The 13313-nt window shown below is 45.9% G+C and overlaps 1 protein-coding gene across 1 annotated transcript; it reads right to left on the reverse strand.

Moving 5' to 3' along the window:
* Positions 1-1039: 1039 nt before the first annotated feature.
* CHAMP1 (chromosome alignment maintaining phosphoprotein 1) lies at positions 1040-12812 on the reverse strand. Its single transcript, XM_052773963.1, has 2 exons — positions 12682-12812; positions 1040-4754 (listed from the first exon to the last, which is right to left on the reverse strand). Exon 2 carries the CDS (start codon positions 4691-4693, stop codon positions 1823-1825), a length of 2871 nt encoding a protein of 956 aa, XP_052629923.1. The 5' UTR covers positions 4694-4754; positions 12682-12812; the 3' UTR covers positions 1040-1822.
* Positions 12813-13313: the final 501 nt, after the last annotated feature.

The following is a 13313-nucleotide window of genomic DNA, read 5'->3' on the forward strand; positions in this document are numbered from 1 at the left end:
AGTAGTCAGTTACCAAAAAAAGCACATAGAGAAACAGCATCAAGTCTTGATGACAGATTCCCAGAAATCAAGGAAGTTAGCTGGTACAGAGTAGTGAGAAGTATCTGTCAGTAGTGAGACATAGAACTGTAAAGGTGACACCGCTGCCAATTCAAACAAATCCTTCCTTGATTTCTTCTCTTTATTCAAATAGCTTAAGGCATCTTTTTAACCAAATGACTGTGCCAAGAGTGATGAAATGATAGCAGAGGAGAAAAGCAGCTTTTATACCAACTAAGTACGCTAGCAGAGCCGTAATAGTCAAGTGCTCTCTTTTAGATTTATCTATAGTCGCTCCTAGAAAAAAAAAAATAAATTCTAGAATTCTAGTCCAGACCCCGTGAAAGGAAACGAAGGGCACTGGACTTAGGGGCATGGAGCAGGTTTTGTCCTGTGTGAGAACCCTGCAAGAAAGCTTGCTCTTAATAGGCAGCACTGAGCAGTCACCTAAGTGTAGAGCTTTAAATACTTTTTCCCTTCCTTCCAGAAATCCTCTTGAAACACAAAAGATATCAGGCACAGGCTTCAATCAAATCAATCTGAAGCTCTTCAGTAGGAACTTACACCTGGAAATTTTAAATTATTATTTATTTAACACTATCACCTTCATATTCTAAGCAAATATTTACAACAGCTGAAGTCTAGGCATAACTTAGCCTGAGGAGAACAAAACTGTTCTTGCATGACCTCCGCTTAAAATCTATACTCCTGCTGAATTATAAAGTACTTACGGTTTTTGAACAGTTAATATGCAAATAGCACAAAAGCAAGCATGCTAAATAAAAGTGCACAAATTCCTGTTTTTCATGTTTTCCCTCATTTACACCTGAGATGTTTTTCTGAAGCAGACAGGAAATTTAGACTAACCTTGCTTTCCTAGGCTGGTGACTGGAACTCCAGGACAATTTTGCATCTCCTGTTGCCAAAGACACTTAAAAGACAGTATGTTCAATGTGAAAGGTTTTGATCTTGATTTGGAAAAAAGGAAAAACGGCCAATGCCAGGTTGGGTTTCTTTTTATTGTTAAAAGATTAAAGCATAACATTTCACCAAATACAAGAAATTTAGGGGTTTTCTGACATTACAAACATCTGAATCATCAAGAGAAAGTGTTGAGCTATACATAGTCTTGACGTTAATCCATCAATTTAAAGTATATTAGTACATGCTTAAAACATGGCCAAAATACAGAGTCACAAAATAAGTACCTTGATGCTTCTAAATCTGAGACAATAAGTCAGGGAATTGAGTGCAATAAATTTCCAATGAATGACTATACACTCAATTACAACCTCAGGGCACAATTACTCCGGAAGGATTGGTAGTTTCTCATGCCTGGCTCATTCACATTCCATTTGGTGAGAATTCTAACTTTGAGAATTTGATAAAAACATTTTGAAAAATACATTTAACAAATGTGAAAAAACAAGTTCAGTCTTCACAGGAATATATGGATTGCTTGCCACTCCAGTCCTTAATTGCCTGTATGTTTTACAAATCTTTAAAAAACTAATTTGTATCAATTTTGGTTTCAAAAACATAGTACATCTGAAAAATAAAATATGACTCTACTGATGGGTAATACAAAGACATGAGCACATATTTAAAATGACTTTCGAAAGTAAATCATTTCAGTAATACAGCTATAAGACAAGTTAAACATAGTACAATAAACCATGCATCTTCTGACTTGTCAGATCAGCTAAACTACTCGGTTAACATACAGCAACACTTTTGAACACTTCTGTAAATTCAGCTTTTCTAGCACAAGGGAAAAAACAGGTTAAATTTGTTCTTCAAGTGGTTCAAGGCTGTCCAAGTGTTTTTTAGGTGTATCATCACTATGACGGCTTTGGCAATGGGTTAAATGTTTCTTAAAGCCTCGGGGAAAATTTGATTCAAAATTACAACGTGGACACTTCAACAAACTTTGACCATGAGCAGCAACATGGTTTTTAAGAAGAGACTCCAAGAGAAAAGCTTTGCCACATATTTTACATTTGTATGGGCTTTGAACATTATGCTTGTTAACTAAATGGTGCAAGACGGCACCTTTTTTCATTGCACGACAGCAACAAATTTTGCAATAATACTTTCCCTTGCCACGCTTCATGTATTTTGCTATTTCTTCCTCAGAGATGAAAGCCTCTTTCTCTTCGGTAAACTGCAGCACACACTGTGGCTGCACGGGAGTAGTTGCATCTATTTTGCTCTCTTTGCCGTAATCAGATGACTCCATATCATATTGCTCTTGGTCACTGTTGGATTCTTGCTCCTTTATCTCCATTGAGTCCATCTCTGTTTTTCCACACTCACTGCTATTTAGTTCAGAATCTGAGTTCTCCTGGTTTTCCTTCTTGGGCTTCTTTTTGGGGCATGAATATAACATGTCTTCTGGTGATTCTTTGGCTAATACTGATTGTTCATCCTGTGAGAATAAATCATCCAGTGGTTTCTGATCATCTAAACTGTGAGAAAGAAAGTCACTCTCACCAGACTCACTAGGTGTCTGGGGCTCGGAGGAAAAACCTGGAGCAGACTTGTGAGGCTCGGAAAACAGGATGTTCTTCTGGATTTCAGAAGGTACAGTAGTTTCAACATGTCTCTGGACATCAGAGGATAAAGCAGCAGCAGGCTTCTGCATCTCAGAAAATACAGCGTGCTTTTGAACATCAGGGGAAACAGCAGATCTCTGGGAGTCAGTAAAAACAGCTTGTTTGGGGGTCTCGGGAGAAACAGAAGGAGTAGGTTTCTGGGACTCAGTAAAGAGGCCGTGTTTCTGAATTTCAGGAGAAGCAGATTTCTGAGACTCTGGAAAGGAAGTAGACTCCTGAACTTCAGAGGAAACGGGAGCAAGTTTCTGGGCTTCAGAAAATAGGGCATGCTTCTGGACTTCAGAAGAAACAAGAGCTGATTTCTGGGCTTCAGAACATAGGGCATGTTTTTGGCCTTCAGTAGAAACAGCAGAAGTAGACACCTGATTCTGGGGCTCAGAAAAGACAGCACGTTTCTGGGCATCAGTAGAAACAGTAGGATTAGGTTTACGAGACTCTGGGAACAGAGCTCTTTTCCGAGGTTCAGGGAAATGAGCCCGTTTCTGAACCTCAGACGAAGCAGCAGAGGTGGATTTCTGAGTTTCAGAAAAATACATAGATTTCCGGGACTCAGAGAGTTTCCAAGATTCAGGAGATACCGAACCACCAGGCTTTCGGACCTCAGGAAAGAAAGGCGGCTTCCAAGAGTCAGAGGAAACGGTGTGACTAGACTTTCGAAGCTCAGGAGAAACAGGGGGAGAATGCTTCCAGGTGTCAGGGGACAGAACAGGTTTCCAGCCTTCAGGGTAAACAGATGAGATGGGTTTCCATGGCTCAGAAGAAACAAGAGTAGACTTCTGGGATTCGGAAAAGGACGTAGATTTCCACGAGTCGGAAACAAGCCTCCTAGGTTCTGGCGACACAACGGGGCCAGGCCTTCGGGACTCGGGGGCAGACCTCCGGGATTCTACGGACACTGACATGGCAGGCTTTGGAGCCCAGGGAGGAACCGTGGAAGACTTCTGCACTTCGTGAGGTGTAGATCTCCAGGGTTCAGGGGAAACAGTCGGACCAGGTCTCCACGACTCTGGCGAAACTGCAGGAGCAGGCCTCCGGGTTTCAGGAGAAGAAGCAGAAGCAGGCCTACGCATTTGAGAAGGATGTCTCCGGGGCTCAGGAGACCCAGCTGGGGCATACCTTCGTGGTTCAGGGGATACTGCTGGAGGAGGTTTCTTTGGCTCTGGTGACACTGCTGGGGAGTATCTGCGGGGCTCCGGAGACACAGCGGGAGAATGGCGGCGGGGCTCGGGTGATACAGCAGGGGAATGCCGACGGGGCTCTGGAGACATAGCCGGGGAATGCCGACGGGGCTCTGGAGACACAGCCGGGGAATGCCGACGGGGCTCTGGAGACACAGCCGGGGCTGGCTTCTGAGGGTCGGGGGACACAGCAGCAGATGGCTTCTGCAGGTCTGGGGATACAGCAGGGGACGGCTTCTGCGGGTCTGGGGACACAGCAGGGGATGGCTTCTCTGAGTCTGGGGATACGGCTGAGACTAACTTCTCCGGATCTGGAGATGTGGCCTGGGCTGACTTTTCTGGATCTGGGGACGTGGCCTGGGCTGACTTCTCTGGCTCTGAGGAAGTCGCCTGAGCCAACTTCTGGGGCTCTGGGGACACTGATGATTTCTGAAGCTTGGGGGAAACAACAGGTTCAGATTTGGGGAGTTCAGGAGAAAGGGCAGGTTTCCGCAACTCGGGGGAAAGGGTAGGTTTCTGTGGCTCCAACGTGACACTTTTTTTGGAGGAATCTGAATCTCCTTCTACCTGTTCTTTCCGCTCCTCATTCCACTTCTCAGGTGCTGCATGTTGTGCTGTGATGTGGTAATATACGTTGCAATACATCTTGCTGGTAAAGAAACATTTGTGGCAGTGAAACAGTTTTGCACTTTTTTGATAAAATATAAGTTTACCCAAACCAGCAGCATCCATTTCATCACAATACTCTGGGTGTATGGTACCCATATGAATTTGTATATTTTCATAGTCCGTTCCTCTGAAGCTGCAGTGATCACACTCTAAGCGCTCGGTGGTTTTACGTAGTATCTGCAACACGTCCATTTTTCTACGGTCAGTAACAGTTTTCACAGCACTGCACCTTTCAAAGAGCAAGCTTCAGTTCCTGCAATAAAGGAAAAAAAAAAATCTGTATAGTTAACTGTCAATGTTAATTTCAACTCTTTGTCATTCCTAAATAACCACATGTGCTTTTTTTCTCTCCATTTTAGAGAGCATATCTTCTGCATAGGTACTAACTACTTCATAAAGAAATCCAAATATAGGTCTCTCCAACTTCTGCACATCATTTTACATCAGTAGAACTTGAAAAGCAAAGCTTATATTTAACAATAGGCCTTCCCAGCTATGTAAAAAAATCTGGAAGCAAATGCTAAAAAAAGAACCCAGGTGATGAAGAGCTAAGTTTGTTTCCTTTGATAAATGTGATTGCTTTCTCAGTTGTCTTTTCTTCCCAGATTTGAAGTGTTTTTATTTACATTACACCTGTAAACTGCAAATAAAAACTACTCTAAAACAGTGCTACTGAGATAGCCATTTCAAAACTGCATCTTCATCATAAAATATCAAAACAAATTAGCTGGTTTTGACAAAGGCAAAAAAAAATTCAAGAGGAAAACAGCAGCTTAAAGCCTAGGCTCTGTTTTCATCTGCTGAACACTGTTTTCCTTTCACAAATTACATGAAAAACAAAGGCTCCTGCTCATAAAGACCTTATCCATTATGAAAAGAATTTTTTCCATTCCATTATTTCATCTGCTGCCCTAATAACAACAAAAATACTATTTAAAAAAAACAGTACTGACTTTTTTTTCCAGTTGGTGTAGTTGACAGCCCTCTGTATTCAAAACATTGTTTGCCTCACCCCAAAGAGAAAGATGGAAATCTCTCAAAATCACTGTTTTTGCAAGACCTTAAAAAAACAAAACAAAACAAAAAAACCCACCCCAAAACCCCAGAAATGCAGCATCTGAAATGCAAATAATTTTTAATGATTTGGCTAGATTCCACTATTTCCAACAGAATTTACTCGGATTAGCTACTACAATAAGCAGAAAATCAAGTCTAACCATATTCCATAAGTCATTTTCAGGTAAATGTGGGAGGTATCTCTATGGTGAAAAGGAGTATTTGTGAAATGCACAGGCTTTTTTCTTGTATGTTCAAATTAAACAGATGTTACATGATTATCATGCTAAGCTATCAACCTAATTCTGGGGGTCTTGTAACATACACTGTTTCAAAACACACAAAGTTTTTGTGTCATTTTAACATTAATTTTCCTGTCTAAATATATAGTAGACTACCAAGAAATCTAAAAATATGCATCCAAACGAAGTTTTCTTCATTTATTCCTAAAGCATTTTTACCCTGGTTTCTTATGGAAATGAGGCTTATACAAACACATTGCCCTACAGTCATTGCCAATCAAATTGGACAAAGCAATCCAGTCTCACTTTAAATTTCTACAAGTTTCATGACAATCAGGAATCAAGTGGAGAATGAAAGAAATGGCTCCACTGAGGCTAAGGCTGAATATTTCACTTAACAGTTACTGGCTCTGTTTAGCCTGTAATCAGTACATGAATGGTCAGTATGCAAATAGTCTTAAAACCTGCAGAACAAGCAGTGTCTGATTCAGCTTGTAATTCGGGAAAAAGGAATTAAAAATACGACAGTGGTGAGCTGCTTTGGGTTTGGGGCAGGGACAGAATGAAAGTAAATTAGCAGTGCTGCTAAAGGATGACATGGATACAGAAAAAACAACAGGAAAGGGGGATTGGCTGAGGAGTAGAAGGCACAAATCCCTAAGAAATAAAGGTTCACTAGCTCAGTTCCTCATGGAACAACTTCTCTGCACGCGCTATGCATATGCACCTCACATCAGGTCACAGGAGTAGGTAGATTTCCAATCGGGAAGCACAGCGGGACCACAGACAGAGCTTTAAGAGGGATCCTGCTTTACATCTATGAGACAAATGAACAGCATCCGACCGCAGGCTAGCTACACATGAAAAGGAATTGCACTGCTCTACGAATACAGAAGTGGAAGGACCTTTGGGATGTAAGTTGCAGTCTCCCAGTACTATTAACAGCCATACAAAAGACACCCCAAAATGCAGTCCACACCGCATTCGGTGTTGACCACAAAACACTTCCCAACATCTTATAACAAACTTTATATTCCTGTACAAGATCAAAACAAACCAGAAAGCTAACAGTAGTGCTCAGTGGTCTGTATCTCTGCAATAGCAAACAACTTGCCAACTGAAAAACCCCAAAGCAAGCCATGTCTTAACACACCAAAAGGCCTGAAAGTCTTTATGAATTAGGGTTTATTTTTTGGCTGGGGGATTTGGGGCAATGGGAGGAAAGGAAGATTTCAATTTGAAAGCCAGAAACTCTGAATTGATCATACGAGCTAAAGAAAAAGAACTTTTTTTACCAAATCACAGCAGAACATAATTAGGACAATAAGAACATACTGCACTAATCACATTTTCAGAATTGAAAGGGAATTTTGTCACTTCCAAAATTGGTGGTAATCCTGCATTGTCCATTTTCTTTTCTCTAGAAAAAAAAGGCTTTTCCAAACTGAATTTATCATAGCTTACAACAAAGTTTACCAGACAATCTCTTCTACCCTTTTCACACATTACCTAACTGTTGCCCTTTCTGGAGTTTTCTGTTACTCACTCCTCTCAACTACACTTCACCCCATCTCCCACTCTCTCCTTTTATTCAGTCCTATGTTACTTTACAATGGAAATTTCCATTTTCCTTCCAAATGCAACAGTGAGAAAAGGTCCCTGGCTCCCTTTCACAAATTGCCCAAGTTGCTGTTAAGCTTTTTTGACCAGGAGGTTATTCTGGAACTGGAGAAGTTACAGGCACTTCCTCATTTTCATCTACAGACATTTAAAGGTTGACATTCAAGCCTTTGGCATAAGAAATAACATTAAAGAGTTGGTGGTACTTTCTGTCACACTGCCATAGCTCACCATTTTTAATTTTCTAACTTCAGTACACTGTAGCTGGCAGTCACTGAAGAAACTGCCTCTTCTGCTGAAATCTCTGCTTAATTGAGGCATACTACTGAGCAAGACAACTCTCTGGTATTGCAGCACCTTAGGCCATGACTCCATGGAATAGTAAATCTAGTTTTAGAATAGGGACTGTGAGACCAGTAACAAACTTGAACAGCGCTGAGCCACTATTAACTCATGCTGTCAATTTAAATTTGTCAAAACACTTCTGAAGGAGTTAACTCTGAAATGTTGCTGGTTCACTTAGCACGTATCTGAATAGCTAGTCTAGGAGATTTTTCCATCAACCCCTCCTGATCCCTTCTCGCTTTGAGCTCAAACACCACTGTCTCTACATAGCTCTGATTACTGCCCTCCTCTATACCCAGGTTTGTCACACAGATAACGACCTGCTTCGCATTTCTCTTTGCTGTCAACCCCTGCATCAGAACTTGTTTTGCACTGGATCCTGCCTTGCCTAGTTGGGTGGAAGTTTGAGGAAGAGCATGTCACTGCTTTCTAAACAGTCCCACGCCAGCACAGCCAGCCAGGCTAGAAACCATATGGTCAACAACCAGGTCCCCGTGGCTTTGGACCTCCATGAACTGTGATGTAATCTGTGCTCAGCAGCATCTTTTTGGCAACACTAAAAAAGATGGACCACACTCCCTCTGCGTAAATGCTTTATTACAGACATGAAAGGGACCTAGCTCTGCACTGCTCCAACTCAAACCCATAAAAAGAGTAAGGAAAATAACTGGTGCGATCAATCTGGCAGGCTGCCCCATGTGCACTGCAGAGAACTTGACCAAATACTAAATCCAAACATCATTTTAGTCATCTTCAGAGAGGAGAAGTACCAATTTCGGGATGAAAAGCAAGTTGTCATGAGAGACAGGTGCCCCATGAAACAAAGCAGAAGGGAGAGGGCTGCTAGAGTATCTCTCAAGCCCGCTTGAAGACTCCTAGGAGAGACAAACAAGCTGCCACCCGTCCAAGTACAGATAGCTGCTGTGCAGGCCCCAGGCTGCTTTGTGTTGCTGGACACTCTGCCAGGCCCTACCTGGTTTGTAAAAAGGACACTTCAGCATTGCCCCTACTCAAACTCACAGTTACAGGATGTGCCATGCCGCAGTGGCTATAGCTGAGGCCGTGCTGCATGCCACTCGAAAACTACAGAGCGCGCCGCATTCCTTAACCACTATTTCTGCATCCCCTCCTACTTTTCTCACTTTTCATGGCTGCAACACTGAGAAAATAAATACAGATACAGCCAAACAGAACTATCTACTCTGAGAACACATTACAATTGAAGCAGAAGCCTGAAGCCCAGCATTTATGCTTGTCCTGTGGCCGCATCCTGTCTCCACTTCAAGACGAAGTACTAAGATTCAACTAAGATTCTGGAGTTTGCAATACTAAACTTTAGCTTAAGACAGCCAAGACTCGCTCTTAGTCTTCCTGAGACATGAAGATTTCCACTGGAATCTACCTAAACAGGCAAGTGCTTCTGTCTACAAGCTCACTATAGCCACAGATACCAAGCACAGTAACAGCATCAGCACCAACTCAGCTCTTAGCTCGACTGAAGGTTTTTGCTGACCTGAAGTGATGTAGATCAACGTCCACCACTCAGGTTAAAAGCTGCTTGAAGAGACCCAGACACGTCAGCAGTGGGACCACCAGTCTCTACTGCTGCTCCATCAGCCACCTCCTCCCACCCCCTTCTTTCACACATGTCTAGAACCTACATACGAGGTTCCTACCACCAGCTCTCCCCTCTCTCCGCAGAGATGCTGAAGGTCCTTACACCAGTTCCTGTCCCCTACACTGCAGTTCTCACCATGATCTCCTCCATCACACAAAGAACAGAAGAACAGCAGGGGAAAAGGATCGGTAATGAGGACCCGTATCTACCTGAGAAAAGAACAACTACCACTACTTTTCTTGCTCAGTTCTCAGCATCCGAGAGGCCAAAGTCATGATTTGGCAGAAAGAAAAAGTACCCAAGGAGTCAGAGGCAATGAGATAACTGCAAATTCTGAAGCTGGCTACGTATATTGCAGGGCAACCAGAGAGTGCAGTCAAACAGCATCAGCAATCTCTGTCAAGCTCACATCAGACTGAGCAATAGGAGTGGCCAAAGCTACTGTACAGAGCAGACAGACCTCCTGGTATCTACCCAGCCAGCACATACAGCCACTTCAGAGCCAGTTCCTGAATTCGGCATCCCATCACCCATGAGGATCCCACTAAAGATTAAGCCATACTTCCTACACCCTCTCAAAAACCTCCCAGTGGCAGAAAAAGAAATGCGCAGGAGATAACTGCGTATAAGAAAGAATCCACCCATGGGATGGCACAACACTGACTCTGGCAGCTAACAAGATGCCTCCACTTCTCAACTCCATTCCAATTTCATAGCTACACATCTACGAATCATTTCAGTTATTTTTAATAAACACATTCTACACTCAATGTTGCAACTTTTAATATATCCCTGAATTTTTCCTCTACAGAGGATACACTGTGACTGTCATCAGGCAGCACCAGAGGCAAGCAACGAAGGGCTCAAAGCTAAAGATCTAGACTGCCTGTTGAGCACAGAAAATTACAGGTTGCTTTTCATATGACACGTAGAATTTCAGAACACAGCAACAAGTAGTCTGTCATGTCATTCTTCAAAAATCAGACTGTCTTGGTTCCCCTCGCAGAAGGATCTATATCTCTTTTCCTCTCAATGAAGAATCAAGCCTGGTGAGACACAAGCAGATAATGAGGACATGCAACACACGTCAGTGATGCCAGCAGAGTTGGGAAAGCCCTCAAGAAGAAAGGCCTCTATTTTCTGTGATTCCCTACAACCACATTGGAGTCCCTGTATCAGTCACTGCACAGGAAGGATGGCTATTCGTTCTCATCAGCCTTGGAAGTTTCTTGCAGGCAAACAGTTCAGCCATACCCTCTATCAGTGAAGAGGGTCGATGGTAAAGTTTGTTCCCAGCACAAGAAAGCTGAATACAGCCACATCATTGCCTCCACTAGCAGGAGCAGATCCAGACTACTATTGCTGTGTCTAAGCAAAAGGAAAAATGACATGTTCCTGCAGTGCCAAAAAGTAAATGGCAGTCTGGTGGCAACATGATGCTTCTCTTGAAGCTACATCCCCGTGTTGTGACTGACAAGAAACAGAAGTTTAGCTCCCAGAGGAAGCTGCACACAAACACCCCCACAGTGCAGCAGAGCAGGCACTTCACAGCGCAAACAGCAGGTAAGGGGGTCACTTCCACCGCACCGTGAACGAGACAGGCAAGCGCGATGCTCCTGCTAATCCAGCAGCATCCACAGGAATCTGACTGCATCCTCACAACTGAACTCCCAGCTCCCAGCCCATCTGTACGGGCTAAGTTCCATCAGCAACAATCGCTGAACCACGTCTTTAAAATTACACACCTAAAAAAGGTACAAACGCCCTGACCCGGCCAGCCACTGAAAGGGTGAAATATGCTGTGAGAACACATGAGACACCAGATCCAGGCAGAAAACGGCTGTATTATGTGGTCCTCTGTTTCCAGGAAGGGTTCAAGTCAGTAGAAAAGTGACAATACTTGATGCACATGCAGATGACTTAAGAAACATGAAGGGGACAGAACTGCAGCTATTTTGCAAGATTTGCACCTTTCCTAAGAGAACAACAAGTCTACACAGCAACATCAATTCTTAACACAAGATCTAACAACAGCCTAAACTGCAGAGTAATATCAATACACCCTGTGACAGATTCAGGGTAGGAAAAATTAACTCCATGTACTTCCGATAGGGCTTTCTAACTCCAAATTCACAATTCCACACAGATAGCTTCCAAAAAATGGTCCCAGAAACCTTATTTCTACAGTGCTGAACCTGAGCTAATGAAGTGCCACTGGACCCACCAGAGCACACAATCTAGTCAGGAATCGTGAATTAAGGTTGTGAATCTTGGGGACACCAGGCTATGAATTCCACTTACATTACCCTGGAAACAAATGAATCATAGAATTGTTTAGGTTGGAAAAGACCTTTAAGATCATCGAGTTTAAGATCACAATGAGGTTCAAGGGGAGCTCGCAGAAGAGCAAAACGAAATCCGAAGTCTCCGTGTCCTTCACTTACCAACAACTCGGTCCAAGTCCAGCTTCCAATTACCCCTCTTACTTCTAACGGTGCTGAACGGCAGCTCCCCTCCGCACAGTCAAGCATCAAATCCTCCTAACACCTGCACCAGCCCCTTACGGGCAGTGACTGCTCCCCCGGCCCTTCTCCAGGCTCCCGAAAGTTAACAGGCAGGAGCCTCCTTCAGTTCAGCAGTCAGCTCTAAATCGCCACCAACAGTCGCCATCCCTAACGATGTAACCCAGCGACACGTTCCGAGCCTTCGCTTTGCATCTGCTTCGCTTCGCCTGAGGGGCGATGCAGTCCCCTCCTCGCAGTCGCTTCTGTCGCGACCGAAGAGGACGGTCCCGTGGGGAACAGGGCCCGTACAAAAACTCCCCCCCCCCCCCTTTTTTTTTTTTTGTCTCCCCCGAGCTGTTCTCGCAGCAGTTGCACGACCAGGAAAGCAGAACTCGCAGCGTGCTCCACCTGCTCCTCGCTCCGCCCGCCATTGCTTTAACTTTCTTTCGGGGAGGGGGTGCCTGCGGGATGGGCTTTGCCCAGCCCCCCCCCCCCCGACCCCCCCCCCTCCCCGGGATGAGGCGGGGGGGGCCCCTCACCGCCCGCCCCTTCATTCCCGGCCCACCGGGCGGTCTCCCCCGCCGCCTCCCCTCTCCCTCCCGCCGGTTTTGTTCCCATTTACCACACACACACACACACACCGCGGCGGGGGCTGAGACAAGGGGAAGGCCCAGGCCCGGTGTCCAGGGGGAAAGGGGAGCGGGCCGGGCCCCGGGCGGCGGCGGCGGGAGACGGGGGAGATGGAGGTGTCGGTGTGTGAGGGATCCCCCTCCCCCCCCCCCCGCCTGTACTCACCGTTGAGGAACCTCCGGGGCGGCAACGGGGCGCCGGGCCGGAGGGGAGGAGCTGGGGCGCACCCCCCCCCCGCCGCCAATGGCGGTGACGGCAGCAGGGCCGGACCGGCAGCGCTCGCGGGCTCGGGAGGAGGAGGAGGAGGAGGAGGAGGAGGAGGAAGAGGAGGGGGAGGGGGGGGAGAAGGGGAGGGGGGGGAGGGGAAGGGGGGGGGCTCCGGGAGGAGGCGCGCGGCCGAATAGCGGCCGCTTTATCGCTCCCCCGGGCCCGCCCGCCGCCCAACCGGAAGCGTCGTGAGTGAAGGAGGAGGAGGAGGAGGAGGAGGAGGAAGAAGAGGAAGAAGGCGGGGGGGGGGGGACGGGGGACGGGGGAGCCTTGTCACGTGCCGCTCGCTGTGGCGGCGGCCCGTCACGCGGCGCCCTCCGCTCCCCGCCCGAGCCGGCAGGGGGCGCTGCTACACCGGAGGGGCGCGCGGCGGCCGTTGTGAAGGGGGAGGCCGCCCGCCGCCGCCGTTTTCCCGCGCTCGGCGGTTCCTCAGTCGGTTCCCGCTGCTCCGCACCGTTAAGCCCCGCGGTCCCCGGTGGCGGTTTGGCGGTGCTCCCGGCGGTGAGGGTGTCCCGGGAAGGTGTTCGCTT

The sequence above is a fragment of the Harpia harpyja genome, chromosome 22 (assembly GCF_026419915.1).
Source record: "Harpia harpyja isolate bHarHar1 chromosome 22, bHarHar1 primary haplotype, whole genome shotgun sequence".
NCBI classification, from domain to species: Eukaryota; Metazoa; Chordata; class Aves; order Accipitriformes; family Accipitridae; genus Harpia; species Harpia harpyja.

Excerpts from the sequence above, each read along its gene's own strand:
- CHAMP1 (XM_052773963.1), bottom strand. The coding sequence starts at position 4,693 with ATGGACGTGTTGCAGATACTACGTAAAACCACCGAGCGCTTAGAGTGT.